Source organism: Quercus lobata, chromosome 1, assembly GCF_001633185.2.
Source record: "Quercus lobata isolate SW786 chromosome 1, ValleyOak3.0 Primary Assembly, whole genome shotgun sequence".
NCBI lineage: Eukaryota > Viridiplantae > Streptophyta > Magnoliopsida > Fagales > Fagaceae > Quercus > Quercus lobata.
This window is the reverse complement of record NC_044904.1, coordinates 7,039,627-7,065,968: the sequence shown is the minus strand read 5'-3', so window position 1 is coordinate 7,065,968 and position 26,342 is coordinate 7,039,627. Positions and strand designations below refer to the sequence as shown.

The following is a 26,342-nucleotide window of genomic DNA, read 5'->3' as shown; positions in this document are numbered from 1 at the left end:
TTACAAATTGCCATATTATTAATCACAAAAAACATAATATAAACATTCATTAGTTAAATTGATGAAGTTCATCAATGAGAAACAATATCACATTATATTTTCAACATTTTATAGTACTTTTAATTAGCGCATTTTTCTTTTTCATTTCTATTAAGACTCTCAAAGTACGAGATCAATAAAACCTTAGCTCAATTGAAACCCTAAAATATTTCAAAAAAATGTTGCAAATGTGTTAAATCATCAATTATAGACTAATCTCTCCTAATAGTTTGAGACTTTGATTTTTGTAAACTAATATCCTACAAAACCATACACCAAATAATATCTATTTCTTTCTCTCTCTTAAAATCAAAATATAAAATTAAAAATTAGATTACAACTTTATTTAACTATGCATCGTCTTATATACAAAATAAAGTATCTTTTTCAATCGCAATATATTTTTATTTCTTTCTATTAATATTTATAATTCAACTATGATATTCAATTCTCTATATGAAATTAACATTAGTCTAATTAATATTATTTATGTATTTAATGTATCAAATTAACCTTAATTTGATTAGTATTAAATAATTTTGTTTAATTAATATTTACATATTAAAGGTCCCACATAAATTTTTTGCCTTAGGCCCCAAATTATGTTGGGCCGCCCCTGTACTTGGGTAGTATCACTATGACTTTATATATATTATCAGAACTATGACTTTATTTGAAACATTTGTAATTGTATCAATCATGAAAAAAAAGAAAAAAAAGAGTGTCATTTTGTAGAGTCTAACCTACTCCGATATGGTGCTTCACTATATAGGACATGTAGCATCAATAAAAATATAACTAAAGATCTCATGTGATAATTCACTAACATATTTGCTCGTTTCAGGAAAGATTTATAGTATCTTTGCTCCAGAAAACTCTCTTGCGATCCTTTGGATTTTGGGGAGTATTGCGTCTTAATTTTGCCACTAAACTTTTAAGCCCTTAAGCTTTCAGTTCAGTTTGATGTCCAAAATAATAAGATTTGAGGTTTTCTCTATACTACAATCTTTGTTGTAGCATAACAAACTCCGACTTCTAATCATGGCTTTTGCTCTGTCACCCCATATCCATTACTTGTTCCTTCTTTGGCTGTGTCCCCCTTCCACTTTGGCTCAAACTAATGCAAACAATAGCTTGGGATCTTATCTCACTGCTCTTGATGATAACTCTTCCTGGAATTCACCATCTGGTGAGTTTGCTTTTGGATTCCGACCAATTTTTGCTATAAACTTTTTACTAGCTATATGGTTTGACATAATCCCAGAAAAAACCATAATTTGGTCAGCCAATGGAAATAGTCTAGTCCAAAAAGGATCCAAAGTTGAGCTTACAACAGGTGGCCAGCTAGTTCTCTCCGACACAAATATGCAACAGGTTTGGGCTGCTGATGTTGATGCTAGTGGAGTTAACTATGTATCCATGCTCAACACTGGGAACTTTGTGCTTGCAAGACAAGATTATGTCAACTTATGGGAAAGCTTTAACTCTCCAACTGACACCATATTGCCAACTTAGGTACTAAATCAAGACAGCATACTTGTTTCTCGTGTACTAGAAACAAATTAATCAATTGGAAACTTCCAATTTCTTTTACAATCCGATGGAGATCTTGTACTGTCCCTTTTTGATGTCACACTTAATTTTGTGAGAAGTATTGGGAAAGCAATACAATGGGTACTGGCATTCAGTTTCTTTTCAACCAATCTGGCAACATCTACATTATGGCAAGAAATGGAACTCTACTGGACCTTATATCAAAGAACCCAGTTTCAACAACAGATTTCTTTCAGAGAGGAACTTTAGATTATGATGAAATTTTCAGGCAATACATTTACCCCAAGGCTAATGGCACAAGTGCTGGAGGGTGGCTTCTGGCATGGTCAATTACATCTAACATTCCTTCAGATATATGCCAGGCCTTCTCACTATATGGTGGTGTAGCACCTTGTGGATTCAATAGCTATTGAACACTAGGTTATCATCAGGAACCAATCTGCAACTGTCTACCAGGTTATGCTTATCTGGATTCAGATAATAAGGTAAAAGGATGCAAGCAGAACTTTGCTCCACAAACTTGTGATGAAGGATTGGAGCAGTCAGATCAACATTTCTATATCACAGTCACAGAGTTGATTAACATGGATTGTCCACCCAATGACTATAATTATCAAAAGGCTTGAATTCTTTTGTCCCATATTGGAAAGATCTCTTTCCTCTTTCTACCTTATAAGGGATGAACCAATGGAGTTAGAGTACCACTAGTTTGGTCCTTTTATTGTAGGTACTGAAGAATTCTTTGCCTTTGGCTTTGGCTTTTTTGGCTTGATTGCCTTGCCTTGCCTTTGATTTGAATTCTTTTGTCCCACATATATTGGAAGAAAGAGGAAAGAGATCTTTCCAATATATGTGGGACAAAAGAATTCAAGCCAAAGGCAAGGCAAGGCAAGGCAATCAAGCCAAAGCCAAAGGCAAAGAATTCTTGAGTACCTACAGTCAGTGAGGATGCATGCAGAAATTCTTGCTTAAGTGATTGTTTTTGTGCCCTTGCCGTGTTCAGAGATGGGAAATGCTGGAAGAAAAAACAACCTCTCTCAAATGGCTTTGTCAACCCCAGAATCGGAGGGAAAGGTCTTTATCAAATTGAGGAACAATACAACTGTGTCACTCAATAATGTCCCGTAATGGAGCACTACTGTTTGGAAGTTCAGTATTAATGAACTTCATGCTACTACTAGCAATTGTTATGGTCATTTCACGATTGATGCAAAAAAGGTAAAAAATGCTTCAAACAGGCTAAGTCATGCCACAAACCTGCCCATCAACGCCTGGGATGAACCTACGGAATTTCACTTACAAGGAGCCAGAAGAAGCAACATATGGATTCAAGGAATATTGGGTAGTGGTGCTTATGCAACAGTGTACAAATGTGTCCTAACAGTAGATGATGAAAATTTCATTGCAGTAAAGCGCTTAGACAAGATTGTGAGAGAAGGTGAGCAAGAGTTCAAGACAGAAGTGAATGCAATTGGCCACACAAATCATAAAATTCTAGTTAATTTGCTAGGATTTTGTAATGAGGGCCAACATCAACTTCTAGTTTATGATTTCATGAGCAACGGCTCCCTATCAAGCTTCCCCTTTGGATCTTCAAGACCGAGCTGGTACCAAATAGTGCACATTGCAATGGGAATTTCAAAGGGACTCCATTACTTGCATGAAGAGTGCAACACTCAGATTATACATTGTGACATCAAGCCTGAAAATATACTTTTGGGTGGCTCTTACACAGAAAGGATTTCTGACTTTGGATTAGCTAAGCTTTTGAAGATGTACCAGTCTCGAACCACAACAATGATAAGGGGAACCAAAGGTTACGTTGCCCCTAAGTGGTTCAGGAATAGACCTATCACACCAAAGGTGGACATTTACAGTTTTGGTGTCTTATTGCTCGAGATCATCTGTTGTAGATTTAATGTCAAATCAAGTGTAGAGGATAAAAATCAAATAATACTGGTTGATTGGGCATATGATAAGTAGAAAAAAGGGAGAATGGATCTGCTAGTGGAAAATGATGAGGAGGCGATGAATGACATGAAAAGGGTGGAGAAGTTTGTGACAACTTCTATCTGGTGTATTCAGGAGGATCCATTGCTAAGACCTTCCATGAAGAATGTTTTGCAAATGTTGGAAGATGCCACTGAAGTTTTAGTGCCCACATGTCCTTTTCCAACTACTTCAGTATAGTCAGCTTATCAAAAAATAAAAAATAAACTATTTCAGTATAATCAATTACCAATAGGTATGAATCAATGCATGTTCCTCACTAGTACTGAACCATGTTTGGTTGTACTATTTTAGTCTAGCACTTGAAGCATACTTAGGTGTACTGTTTTAGATACTAGCTTGTTTGTTTCAATGTAGAGATATGTAATCTCTTGTCAATTCAGTAATTTCCTAATGCAGCTGCATAAAAATTTTAGTCCCACTTATGGTTCAAATCAGCATTTTCCCTTCCCAATTCTTTTCTAATTTCATTTTGGAATATTATGTATAGAATAGACAAAAAATGTCCCTCAAAGAAAAAAAAAAAAAGATATCAATTGATAGCTTCTACTAATACACATAAGTAAAAAATTTCACTTTCGGAGTCAATGAGTTATGCCCCAAGAGAAAGGCAGGGGAAGATTGAAACTAGTGATCTGAATTTTATAAGGCTTAATCTCTTGCAGATTGTGCCACGTCTCGGGGTTGCACCTTTTTTTTCCATAAAAGAGAAGCAAAGACGCAAGGACAGCAAGTATTACTCTTCATCATATCATAAATAAAACAAAAGATCATATTACTAATATAAAGGATGACTAAGAACGAAGACTGTTTGATCATGATTCCTTCTCTCTCTACCATTTCATTCTTTATTTTTCTTTTTCAATTTTTGTACCTTTAATACTTCTATACCCCATCTACAGATCCTTACATGGCATTGATGAATATTCCTAAATGTTCCTATAATCTCTATATGACATTGCGTCATAAGGAAGTTTTACACAGGTGTAAGACAGTAGTTTTTGATTTTGCTAAGTTTAGCCAGATTTCATCTAAAAAGCCTTGACCGAAAATGACCTATACAGAAAAATATGTTGAAGATTGTGGCTCCAATTAGTTTTCGAGTCTAGTAGCCACTATTCATTGCCCTGGCCTTGTCAATCGGAGTTTTTTAAAATTGATAGAGGGATTCTGCATGCTACTCAATTTTTTAATCCATATGAATGATGGCATTAAGTTTTGGGTTTTGTATTAGTTTATTATGGTTCAATACTCAATAGAAAAGACAAATTTTTGCAGTATTAAAGGAAAACTTTATCTAGCTCCCCCCCCCCCCCCCCCCCCCCCCCTCCCCTCTCTCTTTACAAAGTTGTAAGGCTTCATCACAACTTTGTGAAAGAAAGTTCTGTTTGCAACCTTTCATAACATCCTCTGGATCAATGAAGGTGTATCCAGCTGGGCATTGGCATTTTGGTCTTTAACCATCGAGCATGCAGTAGCTGTTATACCCAAAATTCCATAACCATACATGTTTAATGGCACAAAATTGCATATATTTGAAGGTATGAAGGTTGGCAAAGAAGACCAACTCCTAGACATTAAGCTGCTTTTTGGGTAGACATAATGCCTTAAAACACCATCATATTCCATGATTGCTCTTTGATAGAAGTCCTGCGTAGAACCAGGAATTTATGATATATTCTTAACTATGCTTCCATTTCTAGTTGTAAAGATTATAGAGCCAGAGTAGTTGAAGACCACCTTAAAGCCACTGCCTATAGGTTCTTCTGGCCAATAATCAGCATAAGAATAATCCGTGGGGTAAGCTCTAGTTTGAAGCACAAGACTTCCATTCAATCGTAGTTGGAACTGGAACCTTCCATTAGAGTAATTCATTTCTGAGTAACGAGCAACAAGCTTGCTGCCCTGACTCATTGTCTGTGAAGGTAACATTGTGTCAGTTGGATGATCAAAACTCTGTCACAAAAGGCTAGAATCCTGGCTTGCCAGCACGAAGTTTCCGGTGTCAAGCATGGCTGCATAGGCAACTCCTGAACTGACTAAGTTAACTTTCCAAATCTCAAGGCCTGCTGGGTCATTGAGTACAAATTTGCCATCTTTGGTAAGCTCTACTTTTGATCCTCCTGACACAAGATTGTCTCCATTGGCTGACCAGACAATGGTTTTTTCAGGTAATTTGTTGAACCAGATGGCTAGTAGATATCCTCCCTTTCCAAATTGTGAGAAATCAAAAGCAAAGTCACCAGAAGGCGATGCCCAGTAAGAGTCTTTTTCCTGTGCAGTAAGGGATGAGCCCAGAGATTGGTTGCTGGAAGTTTGGGCAGTGGTGGAATATGGCAACAACAGAATAAGAAGCAACAAGGAGAGAAGATATGATACTTGTAAAGCCATACTAGTATGAGGAGCTTATAAGTGATACACTTTGTAGTATAAATGATAGACTGTATTATCACAAATATACTGGTAGAGGAAGCTCTGCGTGTGGAACATTTTGTAAAAGTAAAGATGAACTTGAGCCCTTTGTTATGTTTTCTTGACTGTGAAGAATGTCTTCTCTTTTCTGGCAAGTGGGAAATTATTACATGGTCTGGGACTACAAGGTGCTGACCTTGTAGTCCCAACCAATTAGATGCTGAAGAAACCAAGACATTTGGTTTTCTTCATTTACTTTATGATGATTCAACGTTCTTAACTTCTTGTTGATATAACTGTTTCAATTATTTTATTTATTTATTCATTTTTATGAGTCTGTTTAAATTAATTCATGTAAAACTAAGTCCATAAGCACGAAAAATAAAATTGCAGCAAGAATTTGACCCATTCTCTCATATTGAGAGAATACCAAAGTAAGATGGATTATGTCACTGCCTCTAGACTTTTTATTTTAACATCCTGCACAATCATTTTGTCAAAAGAAAAAGGAAAACAAAGAAAGAAAGACAAATGAAAGGGTGGTGTCTATTTTATTTGCCGCTACAACTGGTGAAGGTCTTAAATGGATTAGGGAGATATGAGTTGAAGTGTCTGAAAGAATCCAAAATGCATCACCATTTATCCATTTGTTTGGAAAGTTCAGGTTTAGTGAGAAAATGGTGACCTTAGACCAAGAACAATATCTTATATCAAGTTGCAGTAGATTCAAGCATAACTATGACTTAACATTTATAAAATTAGTAATTGTTTGTATCATGTCTAAAAAAAGCAAGTTTCATTTCTAGTCTAACCTAGTTTGATATGTCGCTTTACTAAATGGGACTGGTAGCATCGATAAAAAAATTAAAAAAAAAAAAAAAAACTAAAGATCTCATGTAATTATTCACTAATATATTTGCTCATTCGAAGTAAGAGTTATAGTATCTTCGCTTCAAAAAACATTTTTGTTTTATTTGGATTTTGGGAATTGTCACATCTTAATTTTTTTGACACTATAGTTTTATGCCTAAGTAGTATGGTGACTGATGACTACGTACAGTATATAGGCTACTGAGATCAACAAATACATTTTCTATTGAAGAACATGAAATTTTGATCTTAATATATTTACCAAGTCAACTAGACTCTGTTCGTCAACTTTCTCACATCTTTGTTTTTTGATTACAGGAGCAGGACAAATTGACATCAGAGAGCTAGTGAGTCCATTGTCAAAGAAGTCTATATGAACTTGAGCTTATGCCCATCAGGATGAAGTCCTAACCTTTCAGTTGAGTGGTTCCACTATCCGTTTGAAAGCTTTCAGTTCAGTTTGATCTCTAAAAATAATAAGACTCTGGTTTTCTCTATGCTACTATCTTTGTTGTAGCATAACAAAGTCAGACTTCTTACCATGGCTTTTGTGTTATCATACTGTATCCATTACTTGTTCCTTCTTTGGCTGCTTCCCCATTCACTTTGGCCAAACACATGCAAACATAAGCTTGCATCTAGTGAGTTTGCTTTTGGACCCTTCCTCAGGTTCACCATCTGGTGAGTTTGCTTTTTGGACTCCAACCAATTGGTGCTGTAGGCTTCACCATCCAGTATTTTCTTAATTCAGCTTCATGAAATTTTAGTCCCACTTATGATTCAAATTAGCATTTTCCCTTCCCAATTCTGTTCTAATTTCATTTTGGAATATTATGCATAGAATATAGAAAAATGTCCCTCAAAGGAAAAAAAAAAAAAAGAAAAGAAAAAAAGATATCAATTGATAGCTTCTACTAATACACATGCATAAAAAGTTCACTTTCAGAGTCAATGAGTTTAACCTCAAGAGAAAGGGAAGGAAAGGTTGAAACTAGTGATCTCCATTTTCCAAGGTGTAATCTCTTGCAGATTGCACTATGTCTCAGGGTTGCACCTTTTTTTTGTCCATTAAAGAGAAGCAAAGACGCTAGCACAGCAAGTATTACTCTTCGTATCATAAAAAAATACAAAATATCATTTTTCTAATATAAAGAATGACTAGGATCAAAGACTGTATGATCGTGATTCCTTTTCACCCTACCATTTCTTTCTTTATATAAAGAATTACTCGACACAGAATAGTTGTTGTTTTATTGAGAAAATCTTGGGACATACAGATAATTATTATACATTCAAGTACATATTTCCTGGATGTTACTTGACTTGCCAAGCTAATAATATTGAAAATTAAACATGCATAGACTTAAACAACTAGTGAAGTAATATATATTAGAGTATTTAGAGTGAACTGCTAAATGAGGATGACCTGGAAGAAATGAGACTTCAACAGCTCCCTCCATCATCTGTACCACTTTCTTCATTGTTGGCCTTAGTGATGGATCCTCTTGAATGCACCATATTGCAATCATCACATAGTTCTCCACTCTCTTCACGTTATCTATTGCCTCCTCATCATTCTCTCCTAACAGATCCAGTTTCCTTTCTTTAAAGCAATCATAAGCCTAGTCAGCTGGTATCATCTGATCCTCATCTTGTGCCTCTACCTCGAAACTTTTTCTGCAGCAAATGAGCTCTAGCAACAAAACACCAAAGCTATAAACATCCACCTTAGCTGTAACAGGCATGTGTCTGAACCATTCTGGGGCAACATACCCTTTAGTTCCCCTAATACCTGTAGTAGTTCGAGTCTGGTCCGTTTTCAAAAGCTTGGCTAATCCAAAGTCTGAAATTCTAGCTGTAAAAGTGTCATCAAGGAGGATGTTCTGCGGCTTGATATCACAATGTATGATCTGGGTGCTACATTCTTCATGCAAATAAAAGAGCCCTTTTGTAGTTTCTAATGCAATTTGAATTCTTTGGTGCCAATTAGGCCGCGAACCCCCAAAGAGGATGCTTGCTATAGAACCATTGCTCATGAATTCATATACTAGAAGCCGGTGCTGCCCCTCATTGCAGAATCCTAGCAGTTGGACCAAATTTCTGTGGTTTGTTCTGCCAAAAGCACTCACTTCAGCTTTGAACTGCAGATCTCCATCTCTCACCATATCATTCAACCTTTTAACCGTAACTAGTTTTCTATCCTCAGATTCTAGAACCCCATTATAAACTTTTGCAAAGGCACCCCTCCCCAGCTCTTCCCTGAACCCATTTGTAGCTTCTGTTAGCTCCTCATAAGTGTAACTTCGCAAATTCATGCCTGGCATGAATGGGTATAGTTTATGGGCCTTTGGTTTCCAATATTTGAAACAAAAAACAAGCAGAAAGACGGCCAACAGGAAGAGTAAGTTCAGAAACACTGAGCTACTAAGGAGCACTGACACAATGAGTATCACAGTTGATTGATCTTTCTTCTTCATATCTGCACCTAAAGGCTTCAAAGTAGAATTGTCCTTTCTTATTTTGATCAGAGCTTTTCCTTTAAAACTAGAATCTATCCTCCCATTTGGGAGAGGAGCTTTCTTCTTCCAACATATCCTATTTTCGTAAAAGGTAGCAGCGCAGAAGCAATCACCCAAGCAAGCTATCCTGCACCAATCCTCATTTTGTTCTGGAAAGGATTCATAGTCAGTCTTGCCGAGCCAATCTGTATTCGGCATTGATTTCAAATAAAAAAGATCTAATTCTGGCAAGGCTTCATCACAACTTTGTGAAAGAAAGTTCTGTTTGCAACCTCTCATAACATCCTCTGGATCAATGAAGGTGTATCCATCTGGGCATTGGCATTTTGGTCTTTGACCGTCGAACATGCAGTAGCTGTTATACCCACAAGCTCCACTACCATACATGTCAATTGGAATAGAATTGCATATATTTGAAGGTACGAAGTTTGGCAAATAAGACCTAGAAGTCCTGCGTAGAACTAGGATTTGATAATATACTCTTAACTATGCTTCCATTTTTTGTTGTAAAGATTATAGAGCCAGACTGGTTGATGACCACCTTGAAGCCGCTTATATTTTTTTCTGGCCAATAATCAGCGTAAGAATAATCCGTGGGGTAAGCTCTAGTTTGAAGCGCAAGACTTCCATCCGATTTTAGTTGGAACTGGAACCTTCCGTTAGAGTAATTCATTTCTGAGTAACGAGCAACAAGCTTGCTGCCCTGACTCATTGTCTGTGAAGGTAACATTGTGTCAGTTGGATGATCAAAACTCTGTCACAAAAGGCTAGAATCCTGGCTTGCCAGCACGAAGTTTCCGGTGTCAAGCATGGCTACATAGGCAACTACTGAACCGACTAAGTCAACTTTCCATATCTCAAGGCCTGCTGGGTCATTGAGTACAAATTTGCCATCTTTGGTAAGCTCTACTTTTGATCCTCTTGGCACAAGATTGTCTCCATTGGCTAACCAGACAATGGTTTTTTCAGGTAATTTGATGGCTAGTAGATATCCTCCCTTTCCAATTTGTTGGAAACCAAAAGCAAAGTCACCAGAAGGCGATGCCTAGTAAGAGTCTTTTTCCTGTGCAGTAAGGGATGAACCCAGAGATTGGTTGCTGGAAGTTTGAGCAGTGGTGGAATGTGGCAACAACAGAATAAGAAACAACAAAGAGAGAATATATGATAGTTGTAAAGCCATACTAGTATGAGGAGTTTACAAGTGATACCCTTTGTAGAATAATGATAAACTGTATTATGACATATCCACTGGTAAAGGAAGCTCTGCATGTGGAGCATTTTGTTTAAGTAAAGATGAACTTGAGCCCTTTATTATGTTTTCTTTGCTGACTGTGAAGAATGACTTTTCTCTTTTCTATTATTGAAGAAACCAGGACATCAGGTTTTCTTCATTGACTTTTTGATGGTTCAATGTTCTGAACTTCTTGTTGATATTACTGTTTCAATGGATTCATGGAAGATTAAGTCCACACACACAAAAAAGTGCACCAAGAATTTGACCCATTCCTTCATATTGAGTTTTTATTTTAATTAGCCGCGAACCTGCGCGTTGCGTGTGATAATTATTTTTATTGTGGTTTTATTAAATTTTTTTTTTTACAATTTAAACTAATCTAATAATGAGTAATGTCTTTCATAATTATACTTTTATTTATTATAGGAACAATCATAAATGTAATATAGGAACAATCCAAAAGATCAAAAAAATGTAAACTAAAAAAAATTAATAAAACTTAACAATGATTAATTGAACCAATATTAGGATAAAATTTTGTTTTTGATAGTCTATTAAGGTTATTTTCTTTGTAGAAATAAAACTTAACAATGATTAATTGAACCAATATTAGGATAAAATTTTGTTTTTGATAGTCTATTAAGGTTATTTTCTTTGTAGAAATTATAATTTCGGCCGCCCAAAACATATTATCAAATAAAAAATTATTAGCAAAATCTAAGAATTAAATTTCTATACATGCATTGTTATAAAATAATAATAATAAAAATAAAATTGCAAAAGTTAAAATTTGTCACTTATCCAATTATTTTCGTTTGGCTAACTTTTGCTTTTCTTTAAATAAATGGCATTATAGAGTACTTCTAATACAACTATTAAGAGTACTTTGTCCACCACAAAAGATTAGAAAATAAACAAAAATTAGTAAAGTCTCATAGTTTAACATCTAAATTGAGTACTATAAAAAATCATGCTATGTAATAGAATAAATACCAAATTATCCAAATCATGCTATGTAATAGAATAATATTATATTTTTATATGCTATACTTAATTCTTTAGAACGCAATAGGATAACATTTAACAATCAAAGAGAATATATATATAAAAAAAAAAATTTAAAAAACAACAACAACAACAACAATTTAAAAAACAAAACTAAATCGCATTAACCCAAAATAGAGTTTTAAAGAATATAAAAAATTATCAACCTAAAGTAGAGATGCAAGAAAAATAAAAATAAAAATCCACCAAAAAATTTAGAGAGAGAGAGAGAGAGAGAGAGAGAGAGAGGGAACCTTTTTTTTTTTTTTTTTTTTTTTTTGTGAGGGAAAACTATGCATAGAATAGAAGAGATAGTGACAAATTTATAGTAAGAGGGTGTGAATGAGAAGAGACAAAAATAAAGGAAGATGAAGGGAAAGAGGAAAAGAGGAAAAATGATATTAATGTAGAGGGTAGTGGGGAGATGAAAAGGTAAGGGAGGGAGAAAGATTGAAGAAGTAGTGGGGAGATGAAATGGTAAGGGAGGGAGAAAGATTGAAGAAGTAGTGGGAGGATGAAACAAAATAAATGTTAAAAACAATTATAAGGAAAAAAAAAAAACCCTAAAGCTTGAAAGGCTTCAATTTTTTTTTTCTCCTTTAAGTTGAAAAGGCTCACACAAAACCCTAAAGTTGAATTGAAAAGGTTTTGGATTGGGCTTGATAGTGGAACTAAATAAATAAGAGATGGACTGGATTAATTATACAGATTTATTATAGGGTGACAGTGGAAGTAAATAAATAAGTAGTGGACTGCATTTATAGGGTTGAAAATTGTAAAAATCATTTTAAAATTGTAGGACAAATTATATTTTAAAAAAGAAAAGAAAAAAAAAGAATGACGTGGCAGCTGATGTGGCGCAATGTGAGAGCAGTAGCAACATTAAATGCTACGCTTCAGCTTTTAGTAATATGCAGACTAGTCGCGAACCTGCGCGTTGCGCATGATAACCATTTTTATGGTAATTTTATTAATTTTTTTTTACAATTTAAATTAATTTAATAAAGAATAATGTATTTCAAAATCATATTTTTATTTATTATAGGAATAATCATAAATGTAATATAAGAACAATCATAAATTATAAATATAAACTTAAATTTGTCAAACCAAAATGAAAACAATACAATTTTCCTCAAAAATTCAAAAGGTAAGTTAATGAAAATACTCATTTTTTAATAAAAGTTATTTATAACATTTTGTGAATCATTATAGAGAATATAAAATTTGGAAATTATTCTTTTAGTTTTAAATTTTTTTTTCTCAAACCTTATTTTTTCTACTTACAATCCAAAACACTGAAAAACGTAAATAAGAAAATTAATAAACTTAACAATGATTAATTGGACCAATTAGGAAAACAAAATTTCGTTGATAATTAAGGTTATTTTCTTTGTAGAAATTGTAATTTCATCGACCCAAAACATATTATCAAATAAACAATTATTAGCAAAATCTAAGAATTAAATTTCTACATATGCATTGTTATAAAATAATAATAACAATTAAATTAAAATTGTTGAAGCTAAAATTTGTCACCCATTTGATTATTTTCGTTTGGCTAACCTTTGCTTTTTCTCTAAATAAATGAAATTATAGAGTACTTTTAATACAACTATTAAGAGTTCTTTTTCCACCACAAATGATTAAAAAATAAAAAAAAATTAGTAAAGTCTCATAGTTTAACATCTAAATTGAGCACTATAAAAATCATGACGTGTAATAGAATAAATATCAAATTACAATAAATAACAAATTATCCAAATCATACTATGTAATAGAATAATATTATATTTTTATATGCTATATTTAATTCTTCATAACACAAGAAAATAAAATTTAACAATCAAAGAGAACAAAAAAAAAAATATTAAAAAAAAAAAACTAAATTGCATTAACCTAAAGTAGAGTTTTAAAGAATATAAAAAATTATCAACCTAAATCAGTGATACAAGAAAAAAATAATCCACCAAACAATTGAGAGAGAGACAAAAAAACCTTTTTTTGTGAGGGAAAACTATACATAGAATGGAAGAGATAGTGATAAATTTATAGTTAGAGGGTGTGAATAAAAAGAGACAAAAATGAAGGAAGATAAAGAGAAAAAGGAAGAATGGTATTAATGTAAAGGGTAGTGGGGAAATGAAAAGGTAAGGGAGAAAGAAAGGTTGAAGAAGTAGTGGGGGGATGAAAAGATAAGGGAGGGAGAAATGTTGGAAAAATGTAAATATTAAAAAAAATAAATGTTAAAAAAAATATAGGAAAATTGAAAACAAAAAAGATAATGACATGGACGCTGATGTGGCTCAACTAGAGCGTAGCAACAATAAATACTACGCTTCAGTTTTTAGATATATATAGATATCCCGCACAAACATTTTCTTTTCAAAGAAAGACAAATGAGAGGGCAGTTTCTATTCCACTCACCGAAATACACACATTTGTACACATATAGGCGACATGACTAAATAAAATAATAAAATATATCCACAAAAATAAAATAAATTTTATATGTTGCTATACTCTAATTTAGTTTACTTTTTTATTATAATATACTAGTCGCAAATCTACGCAATGCGTGGGAATTGATAATTATATTTTAGTTATGGTATAATATATAATTTGTTCTCTAAATTTTGAGGAAAATAATTTGTTCTCCCAAAAACTTAAACAATTTCTAAAATTATTTTTCATCTATCTATCTCAAAAAATATATCATCATTTTATTATTTGGATTTATTTTTCCTGTACAACTAAACTGTTGGAGTTTCAAATATATTATTCAAAATTTTTATTCTCTTAAAAAGATATTATAATATTTAAAATTTTTCTTATCGTAAGAGTAGTTTCAAACTATTGATTGAGTTTTATTTACTAATATAGATACATGAAATTGGAATTGCATATTTCTTAGACATTCCTAAGAGATTATACCATATTATAAATTTAATATTTAAAATAATATGTATGAAAAAAGTAGACTTTGTATCTAAAATTGAAAACTTCAGCTATCGAAATAAAAGAAAATAATCTGCATAACAACATAAAGAGAACATGATCTAATTTTTTTCTTTTTTTGACTACATACACTTTTATTTATTAAGATTTTTTATTTTTTTAACTGGATCTTCATATCGCCTTTTTTTTACTACGCTCTTGTTGAACCTTCTTATTCATCACATCATTAGCCACATCATTATTCTTTTTATTATTTATTTTTTACTTTTAATTTTTTGACAATATTAAATATATAATATATTGGCTTTACAAATTCATCTTAGGCAGTTTTAACTTTACATATTCATTTACTTTAATTTTGATGTTATAACTAAATAATAAATCAATGAAAAATAAAAATATTATCTATGCATATTCATCTTGGGCAGTTTAATTTTAATAGTTGATAGACACATTCAAATACATAGCCAACATTGTATTTTGATATAAATTCAAAATCTCACTTGCAAAATAACTAAGTATTATGCCCAAAAAAAAAAATCAAACAAAAGGTAAAAGAGGGAAAGAGAAGACTTGTGGCCAAATCATATTAACCAATAATATTATATAAAAAATACAATGATTCATCAACCTAAAGTAATGTTTCAAAAAGAATAAATAATATATATATGTGCATATATATATATATATATATAAAGAGAGAGAGTATTCACATTTTTTGGGAGAGAAATAGAAAATAAAATAAGAAAAAGAAACATCAAAATAAAAAATATAGTCATAAGTCAAACATCAAATTATCCAAGCCATGATATATAATAGAATAACATTATATTCTTGTAAACTATATTTATATGCAATAGAATAACATTTAACAATCATAGGGGGAAAAAAAAACCTTAAAAATACAAAACCAAATTGCAACCCAAAGTAAAATTCTAAAGAAAACATAAATACATCAATCTAAAGTAGAGATACAAAAAATTAAAAAATTCACACAAAAATAAAAACATGAGAGAGAAAGAGTAATAACCTTTTTCATGTGAGAAAATATGTATAGAATGTGAGAGAGAATGTCATATTTATAGTAATAGAATGGAAATAAGAAGAGTCAAAATAAAAAGAAGAGGAAGAGATAGATGAAGAATGATATTAAGATTGAGAGCAGTGGAGAATTGAAAAGGTAAAAAGGAAGTTATGGTTGGAAGTAGTGGAGAGAAATGGGAAATAGGTAGATAATATGGTCGCTAATATGGCTCAACAGGAGTGTAGTAACAATAAATGCTAAACTTCAGCTTTTAGATATATATATATATATATATATAGATGAACAACATTTTCCAAAACCATCTTATATAAATATTACAAAATTATCCGTGCACCACACGGGCAACTTACTAGGGTTTTTTTTGTTGTTGTTGTTGTTGATAGGAGGCAATTTACTAGTTAGGCTAGGAGCAAGAGGGAAAGAAAAAAAAAAGCACGAAGACTTGACTCTCAACATCACCAAAAAAGTATGCCAATCCCAATTTGCAACATGGCTGAGTTTAGTCACTTTCACTATTGCTATGTTTCTTTCTTCTTTAATGGTTGGACGTGGATTGAATTGGATGGTTATGAAAATTAGACTGGGAGTAGGAGAAAAAAAAAGTGAAGACTTGACTTAGTGGTGGCTATAGAAATTAAGAAGTTTAAATTACACAAAATGTAATAATAAAAATAACTTAATATATCAATGTCACAAAAAAACTATACCAATCACAATCTGCAACATGGTTGAGTTTAGTGACTTTCACCATTGTTATTTTTTTATGTTCTTTAATAGTTGGAAGTGAATTGAATTGGATGGTTATGAAAATTAAGCTGGGAGCAGGAGAAAAAAATAATTAAAAGCGAAGACCTAACTTATTCGTGGCTATAAAAAATTTGTCTAGGAAGCCCCTCTTAGAAACTTAAATTACACAAAATATCTAATCTATATATTTCTAAAAGTTGAAGTGTAACATTTATTATTACTACGCTCCAGTTGAGCTACATCAGTGTCCACATCATTATCTTCTTCTTTTTTCTAAATTTCCTATAATAGTTTTTAACATTTATTTTTTTAATATTTACACTTCTTCAACCTTTCCCCTCCCTTACCTTTTCATCTCCCCACTACTTCTCCAACCTTTCTCCCTTCCTTACCTTTTCATTTTTCCATTACCCTCTAAATTAATATCATTCTTCCTCTTTCCCCTCATCTTCTTTTATTTTTGTTTTTTCTTATTCATACACTCTTACTATAAATTTGTCGCTATCTTTTCCATTCTACAACTAATTAGGTTTGATACTTTTAATCAAACGCAATGACTTGCTTAATGGGTTGATGACTTGTATAGTCAATCGCGAGGAAATGCTAAAATTACAATTTTGTCACAACCTTTGTTACAATGTACTCACGTGGCAAGTTATGAGTTGTGAAATAAAAGTGGTGGGTCCATATGAGTCCACAAATCCACCACTCACAACTCTTTACATAGATAAATTATGACAAAAGTTGTGATCTCATCTATAACTACTATAGCATTTTTGGTTTGTATAACACTTCTAAGTGGGAAAGCGATCACATCACAAGCCAAAATCATAGTGCCTAGAGTGTTTCATTCCTTTTAGAGTGTTTCGTGTCAAGCGGGTAGTGTGAAAAGTGGACATTGTTTTGTGCGTGTGGACCGTTGTTTTGGACAAAACTTGGCTTGGAGTTTCGGAGAATGACTCTTGAATGTTCACCCGGTTATATTTTTATTAAAAAAATTTCATTATTTATGTTTAAGTTTTCTAGAGGATAACAACTCGTCATGTGATGAGTTGTGGTTTTTTTTGTACCACTTGATGCGGCACAAGACTTTTCCCTTATTTAATGTCTATGTTATGCAAATCATCAACCAATAAATATATGATAATGGTAAAAAATGTTAAAGACAAGATTATGAAAAATATGATAAAATTATTTTTTTAAATCTTTATAAAGTCTAAGAACTAAAATAGTATTTTATCTAAAAAATTATCATGCACAACACTCAGGTCTGCGACTAGTATATATAAAAGCAGAAACCTTATGCGAGAGTGCATAAAGTCCTGCCATAGCGCTCTACTTTTGCATTTAGCATTTTTAACCTCTTTTCATTAAGTATTTTTTACTGTTAACTAGTATCTCATTAATCTTTTTATTTATTTATTTTTTGGTAACAATGGAAAATCAAAGAGTGTGCACAAAAGACTGCGTTGCCGTCTTCGCCAATTGCTGGACTTCCTTGAATATGGGTTTAGGAGCAACTTTGATTTGTAGACTTTGAAACATTCTCTTTTGGGTCCAAATATCTTCTAGGAGAATCTCAGCTTCCATGTTGTTTGTATTTATGGTTGCCAGCTCATCCGCTAAGAGATGTTGACTGTGTTATCTCATTAATTTTTTGACAATGATTTTATTAAAAAAGCCATATAATAATTTCAAGTGCTGATAAGATTTACTGTGTACCATCGCCTGTCCTTTTCCTGGCTTCTTTTTTCTTTTTCCTTTTTTTCCAGCTCCGTAATCAATCCGATAATATATTGCTACTCTATAAAAGGCCATAAGGTGGTACCTAGAATAACCAAGATATCAGTTATGGAGTTTCAAGGCTATAAACTCTTAGGCTTCCTACTTCTGCTTGGCTCTTTGAGTCATAGCATCGCTGTTGCACCAAGAAATGTCACTGCTTCACTCAACCGGAACAGTTTTCCAGCCGGTTTCATTTTTGGGACAGCATCGGCTTCTTACCAGGTAAGTCCTTGGTTTTGCACATGTTTGTATAATATCTAATGGAGTTTTGCTTCAAGTGTCCTGAGAGTCTGAGATATCATGCATAACGCATGTGTGCCATTGTGTGTTTAAATTTCAGTATGAAGGTGCAGCAAAGGAAGGAGGTAAAGGACCAAGTATATGGGATACTTACACCCATAAATATCCAGGTCTCTCTCTCTCTCTCCACATATGCTTACCCTCTATCTCTAAAAGTTACGCACAACTCATGACTTAACTTAAAAGTCTCGAGTTCAGTGCATTTTGTATGGATTCACAGAGTGATAAATAAGTTCATTTCATTTTTTTGAGTAAAATACAGAAATTATTCTGAGGTTTGAATTAACGCCAAGTATTACTAATTTTTTTTCAAAAATATTGAATTTTCTCCCTGACACAAAAGTCACTTAACAGTTAACATCATTGAAAAATTATGTTGTTCTTTTAGCTTACTTCCTCATCTCTAGATACTATTTATTTACCATGACTAACCAAACACTTTCGCCATCATATAATTGCCACAATATAGTCATTTGTAAGAGTAGGATTATGGAAGGAAAGTCTTTATGACCCGTAACAAGTCTAGTTATTATTGCTCAAACAGTCCTACACTTTCACGTTATATAAGAGTAAAGATTAAGTGGGTGAATACAGAGAGTACATGCACAAGGTTTCTTCAATTTTTGAAAAAGTTTGGTTGTCACATAGATGGTGAGTTATAGTACAAGTCGTGACACTTAATTTTTTATATATATTCTTACAGTGGTGGGGACCACTGTAAGAACTTGTCTTGGAGCCTGGTTTGAAAACCATGCTCTTGCCGTGGTTTATAAAACTAGATAATAATAAGAAGCATGGGGCCAAATTGTTTTTTGTTTTATATGTTTTTGCTAAAATAAAAAAGCTTTGACTTTTAAGGAGAAATAGATTTACAGAAATCAATCCATGTGGTTTCAGCAAATAGATTCTCCGTTGAACCAAATTTTTTTGGACCAGACAAAATTGACACTAACCCGATAAAAAAAGAGTATGGATAAGAATTTTTGGACTCATGAGCTGGGATGCACGGACGCGACAAAACAGCCGCCGCACCCGCGTCCGACACGGCGACGCCGCTGCCTGCGCGTCGGTGCCGCGTCCAGTTTTTTTTTTTTTTTTTCCGACTCGCGCCGTCTCGGCTCAGACTCGGGCCGATTCCCGCCGACTCGGGCTGTATCGGGCGAAACCGCCGAAACACACCGATACCGGCGCCGAACCGGCCGATTTAGGCCAAAATTCAAAAAAGAAAAAGAAAAAAGGGACGTTTTGAGGTATGTGGGTGATGTGAGAGAGTGCTTGTGTGTGAGACAGAGAGAAGACGAAAGAGAAAACAAGTTAAATAAATACTTATCTGCTTTCGGAATCAAGAGGGTCTTGTTTGTGGTCTATTTTGTTGCTGATTTTTTCCTGTGTATCATGTTTATGCTTTGGCTGGCTGTACTGTTTTCTTTCTTTCCGTTTAATGAAATTTCAGTCACCTTTCAAAAAAAAAAGAAAAAAAATGAAGCAGAAGTGTGTAGAATGGGTTGTGGGAGTAGGTAGGGTAATGTTTGTTTTAATTATTTTATTGGGATGTGTATTTCATTTTGCACACGTGGTAGATAGCTAATGTTTCATATAAACTTAATAATTAATGTAGTGGGTAATTAAGGGGAAAAATAAATAAATAAGAAAGAAAAAAAAAAAGAGTAAAAATTTATGGGTTTAAGCAAGTTAATATTTAGTGGTTTAACTTTATTTTGATATTAAAAAAAAAACTTAAACTCAATTAATTAAGCATTTATTTAGTTAATAGTTACTATTGGTCTATTGCTCTAAAATTTGGTATATATTTATATAATATGAAAAAGTATGTTTAGTAATATATTAAAAATATAAATAAAAAATTTTTTAGAAATTTTTTAATTGTCGCATCCCGTTGCATCCGTACCCGACTCTTTCAAAAATTGCTGGGTCCCGTATCCCTACTCACACAAGAAAATGCATCCGTGCTTCATAGTTCATGAGAGTTTGAACTGACCAATGGATCACATGAGTCGGCCTACTTTATTTCGAATGGATTTTTTAAATAATTTAATTAATTAATTTTTTTTTCTGAGTCTGTGTTAAATGTTAATCCTATCTCACATTTTCACTGTTTGTAGGTTTCTTTATTTCCTATTCTTTGCCTATGTTTTGTTTTTCTCACAAAAACTAATAAATTCTTTTTTTCACACTTTTAAGGTTCAACTATAAATGTGTAAATATAAGAATTCATGCTTTATTTAACTTTTGTTTTTTTATTTTATTTTTTTTATGTGTATTTGTTCTCTTGTTAGCATTGAAAGGAAGATAAATACAATATTAAAGTGATTTTTTTTTCTGTTTTATTAATTTTGGTTTATGAAAAAAAAGAGAGAATCATATCGAGTTTGACTTGTGGCTCAAAGTAAGGCATAACAAAATTTACATCTTCTAAATATAAGATTTGTGATGAAATTACAGATAAGATAGCAGATGGAAGTAATGGAGATGTAGCTGTGGATCAATATCATCGCTACAAGGTACATGAACGGATGAACAAAACATAAAATGAAATGAAGCCTCACCCATACGTGTTTGGAATTTTCTGAAGTTTTAAGGCCCATCCTGCTTACAAAATTTGATTATTCCAAATATTGAGCCAAACTAATAATTACAAACCGGAAAGGAACTTAAACTATTTTTGGTAAATATTTATTTATTATTATTATTTTTTTTTGTTTTTGTTTTAGGAAGATGTAGGGATTATGAAGGAGATGAATTTAGATGCATACAGGTTCTCAATCTCATGGCCCCGAATTTTACCAAGTAAGATTATTTGCACTAATATTTTACTTTGAGATTTATGAGGTATAATTGAGTATACATCAGGGACCTGAATCAATATAATTATGCCCTTCTATGTTCCTAACAATTTTATCATGAGTCTAATTTCAGAAGGAAAACTTAGTGGCGGTGTAAATAGAGAAGGAATCAAGTACTACAACAACCTCATCAATGAGCTTCTAGGAAAAGGTCAAGATTCAATCTTAAAATTTCATCATATCATCAACTTATTTTACTTTTATAATTCATGATTTAATTTTTTCTATTAATGAATGTAGGTTTAAAGCCCTTTGTGACAATTTTCCATTGGGATCTTCCCCAAGCCTTAGAAGATGAGTACGGTGGTTTCTTAAGTCCCCACATTGTGTAAGTGACTGAGTCACCAAATAATGTGCACCTCTTCTCCATCCATTTATAGACTTTTTACATACATTTCTCATATCATAATTAATATTTAAATGACTCCCATTATTAGGATAAAAGAAAAAATATTGAGGACCCATAAGGATACTAAGTGAATTTAATTATTTAACCATTATTTTAACACTTTTAGAGTTTAAGTAATAACTAAATGTTAATGACATCTTTTAAGGTATTTTATGTTTATGATTCAAACTCCATCTCCCTTTCCCATGCTATCTATCTATCTCAAAAAAAAAAAACAAAAAACAAAAAATTCTGCTCTCGTTTTGTCTTAGACTCACCTTTGTTAGGTGGGGCACAATGTGGGGTGGAGCATAACATAAGAGACTGAAGCAGAGATAGGTTCAATCTCAATGCCATGATAAAATAAATAAATTATAATTTATCTCAAAAGGCTAAACTACTAACGAAAAAAAATGAATTTAATTATTTAATGATAATTCTAACATACACGTCTAATATTTAGGGATGATTTTCGGGACTATGCGGAACTTTGCTTCAAGGAATTTGGTGATCGGGTAAAGCACTGGATCACACTAAATGAGCCATATTCCTTCAGCGATGGTGGTTATGTAACAGGGCAGTTAGCACCTGGTCGATGTTCTGCTTGGCAAAATCTAAATTGCACTGGGGGGAATTCAGGAACAGAGCCATATTTGGTGACACACCACCAGCTGCTTGCTCATGCAGCCGCGGTTAAAGTGTACAAGCAAAAATATCAGGTTTGACTTATCAAACTTTAACATAAAGAAACCAAATATTTCCATTTTATTACGCTAAAAAGATACTCATTGCACATGATACAATGAGTATCTCTTTAGACCACATGAATGTCAATTTCTAAATATGATTAAGTGAAGTTTAGTTAAATTAACTAATAAAGTCTCTTACCATCAAATAAGAGATCTAAGATTTGAATCCTGCCTACACTAAAATTCAAATGGTGTCTAAGTCGATGATATAAGCAATCATAATGAAATTGATACCACAGGTTAAAATTTTAATGTATCTATCAAAATACTTCGATAAATATAGAAATCTCAAGCATAAGCTCTGAGTGTCTCAGAAAATGTTAACAATTCACATGCAGGCAGCACAGAAAGGTGTTATAGGGATAACATTAGTGTGTCACTGGATGGTGCCATACTCTAATGCGAACGGCAACCAGAATGCGGCACAACGTGCCCTTGATTTCATGCTGGGATGGTAAGTTCTGCTCGCTGGTTTTCATTTTACATTTTATATAATTTAATCCTTGTCCTTTGACAAACTTAAATATTTCTATCGACAAAAAAAATCCCAAAAGGAACATAATTTCTTTTTAAATTCTAATAAATATACAAAAGTTATTACATCCACATAGCTTGCACAAATTTATTCAAGTTAAATTTAACAGATTAATAGTTAGCATAAATTTTAAATATTCCTTTGTTATTGCAGGTTTTTGGACCCATTGACAAATAGTGACTATCCACATAGCATGCGATCTCTCGTTAAAGACCGATTACCCAAGTTCACCAAAGAGCAGTCCAAGCTAGTAAAAGGATCATTTGATTTTATAGGATTAAACTATTATACTGCTTATTATGCAGCTTATGCACCTCAACCTAATGGTGTAAAAGCAAGTTACGCGACAGATTCTAGTGCTAATCTTACTGGTAAGTACAAATTCAACATTTGAAGCCATGCTTATGAGTTTCATATGTATCTAATATAAGAATACTAACTAGAACATATTTTTTCTTGTTTTCGCAGCTTCGCGCAATGGGATCCTCATTGGTGCTCCGGTATGCACTAGCTAATTAAATACATGTCAACATTTTTGTTTTAGTTTAATGAAGGTCCTCAACTATCAATTTTACCAACTCAATACAACTCAATTTATATGACAAATAAAATTTGGCTCTAAACATGTTTGAATCTATCTTTTCCAATTCAGTTCATGGAAAATTATAAAAATATCCATGTCTATTATTTAAACAAGTCACATGATTCATTAAAAAATTCATATGACTAAAATTACACATGGATAGTCTCTTCAATTATGACATCATGGGTTGAGCAATATAGCATCAAACATGTATGGAACCAAGCTTTTTTCTTTATATTTTCTTTTCTTGTATTTAAAAATAAAGCACATTGTGTTGAGGCTTATGTAGTTACGTTAATATTCCTAAATAATCGCAGGCTGCTTCAAGTTGGCTCTATGTGTATCCTAGAGGAATTCGAGATCTTTTGCTCTACACAAAGAGGAAGTACAATAATCCACTAATTTACATCACAGAGAATGGTAATTTCCTCTAACTTCTTTTTTTATTTATATTTATAATCCCAAATTATTAGGTTTCCATTTGATGCTAAATTCTCCTAACTATATTTATAGGAGTTGATGAGTTCAATAATGCCACTTTGTCACTTGAGGAAGCCCTTGCTGACAACCAAAGAATTGAGTATTATCATAGCCATCTTTGGTACCTTCTTAGGGCTATGAAGTAAGTGCTTAACATTAACAAATAGAAAGTTTGATTTACCAATGAAACACTCTTTAAATAATATAATTATATAACAATCTAAAATAAAATAGTCTCTCTCTCTCTCTCTCTCTCTCTCTCTCTCCTGCAGAAATCTAACTGGTGTTGATTTCTTTTCTATGGTATAGGGATGGCGTTAATGTAAATGGATATTTTGCCTGGTCATTGTTGGACAACTTTGAGTGGAGTTCAGGTTACACTGTTCGATTTGGAATCAACTATGTAGACTACAAAAATGGGTTAAAAAGACACCCAAAACATTCAGCCCATTGGTTCAAGAATTTTCTGAAAAAGTAGACACGGACTATACTTGTATTATGAACTAATAATTTCTTCTCCAAATAATAAACTGAAAATAATTTCTTCTCCATTTGTATGGACTTTGAATTATGTAATCAGTATCTATGTACGTGTCTCAAATTATTGTTAAATGACTTAATAAGAGGGCACTCCAACTGATTTGGATTTTCAATGAATTAATTTTGCCATCTTTTAGTTGTTTCGAAAATGTTCAAGAGTGTGAATGCCTACCTAGATACTTTTGAATTATTTGTTACACTGGAATATTTATTGAAAACTCAATTAGTGTGAAAACACTAATACTTATTCAGTCCCCAATTTTAAAATTACGGTTAGATTGCTTTTATTCTAACATATTAAAGTGCGGAATAAGAGTAAATATGCGAAATAAATTGGTAACACTACTCTAGGACATACTCAGCCACAATGAACAGTAAAAGAAAAGCTTAAAGAGTAGAGAAGAGAGATGCAAACATAAGATAACACCAAGACGTGTTATCGAAGAGGAAATTGAAAAATTTAGCGAAAAACCTCTCCGCACCCCTCTAAGTTGAAATCAATCCACTAGTGAATAAGTTGAGTACATGAATAAAAAAGGACCCTTCAAGCCTAGTCAACCCTATGTACTTGACCCCTCCAAGCTTTTGTTACCAACTGGGCTTTTCGGAGTCTTGTCTTCACTAGCTTTCTAGATCCCACAATTTAGCCCGATTGTATCCACCACTTAATGACTCCTTCCAATGCTTCCCCAAGGCACCAAAACATAACTCTAGTCACTCAACACTCAGATTGGGTAAGGTAAGTGTTTGGGTTAAGAACCTCTCAAGGATGTAGAGATGGAGAGGTAGGTGTAGAGGAAAACCAAGAGAAAATGTGTAGATGATTGTGGGTATAAAAATATCTAGCTCTCAAGTGTTTTTGCTAGGGTTTTCTCTCTGAAAGCACTCCTTATGTTTCGTGGGTAATGAGGGTATATATAGTGTGGGTAAAGAATTTGGTAAAACACTTTTTCTTTTTGCCAAACGGAGAGTTTCACAGGTACCTTGCGAGATGGCCTTTCTCGCGAATTTGATAGCATGGCATGACTCTTCAGCTTCTAGTCATGTGCTTCACACGTGGCCTTTCGAGGGTTACTCTTCTTGTGAGCTTCTCTAGAGCTAGTCGTGAATTGCACTGATTCTTCTTTGACTCTTGATTCTTCACCAATCTCTCACACTTATCCCTTACAAATAAACCCACATAAAGCCAACAAAGACTAGTTGAAAATCATGACTTTACAATGTGTGAGTGCTATGGTTACTTAAGCACCGAAGTCCCACATTTTTAAATTTTTAATTAATCATCTACCTAATGCAGATCCTATAAACAAATCATTTATATTACGAAAATGATAGCTTGTATTGGAACTAGACACCATAAGGAAGGCTGGAGTCTCCACCCTTTCTAAGCGATAGAATTATGTTTTTTTTTCTCTGTGAATCTCTTTGAGAATGAATTTCTGTTACCTCTGGTACGTAATAGGTTTACTAGCTAGTAGGTCTCGTGGGTTTGTCTTTCATGAGACTTGGGAAGAGTTTAGCTTTTAGAAGATGGAGAACATCACAAGGAACTAGAGCAAGCTCTCTCTTTCTGAAAGAGAAAACAAGGGATAAGGTCATGAAAAGGATTCCAAATTAGAGAAGTTGGAGAGCATAAGTTACTTTTTGAGTTTTGTTTTTAAATAAGAGACTGATGTAGAGGGGTTA

At 33.0% G+C, this 26,342-nt stretch overlaps 2 protein-coding genes and 1 pseudogene across 2 annotated transcripts; 2 read left to right on the top strand and 1 right to left on the bottom strand.

Annotated features, from left to right (window-relative positions):
* Positions 1-2,598: 2,598 nt before the first annotated feature.
* Positions 2,599-3,576, top strand: LOC115994404 (G-type lectin S-receptor-like serine/threonine-protein kinase LECRK2). Its single transcript, XM_031118545.1, has 2 exons — positions 2,599-2,717; positions 2,832-3,576. Exons 1-2 carry the CDS (start codon positions 2,599-2,601, stop codon positions 3,574-3,576), a joined length of 864 nt encoding a protein of 287 aa, XP_030974405.1.
* A 3,879-nt stretch (positions 3,577-7,455) lies between these two features.
* Positions 7,456-10,584, bottom strand: LOC115994396 (annotated as a pseudogene).
* Positions 10,585-18,250: 7,666 nt separating this feature from the next.
* On the top strand, positions 18,251-24,658 carry LOC115976496 (beta-glucosidase 12-like). Its single transcript, XM_031097803.1, has 13 exons — positions 18,251-18,439; positions 18,558-18,627; positions 20,981-21,039; positions 21,250-21,325; positions 21,455-21,532; positions 21,622-21,709; positions 22,233-22,488; positions 22,857-22,972; positions 23,207-23,424; positions 23,522-23,553; positions 23,954-24,056; positions 24,150-24,258; positions 24,426-24,658. Exons 1-13 carry the CDS (start codon positions 18,284-18,286, stop codon positions 24,592-24,594), a joined length of 1,530 nt encoding a protein of 509 aa, XP_030953663.1. The 5' UTR covers positions 18,251-18,283; the 3' UTR covers positions 24,595-24,658.
* Positions 24,659-26,342: the final 1,684 nt, after the last annotated feature.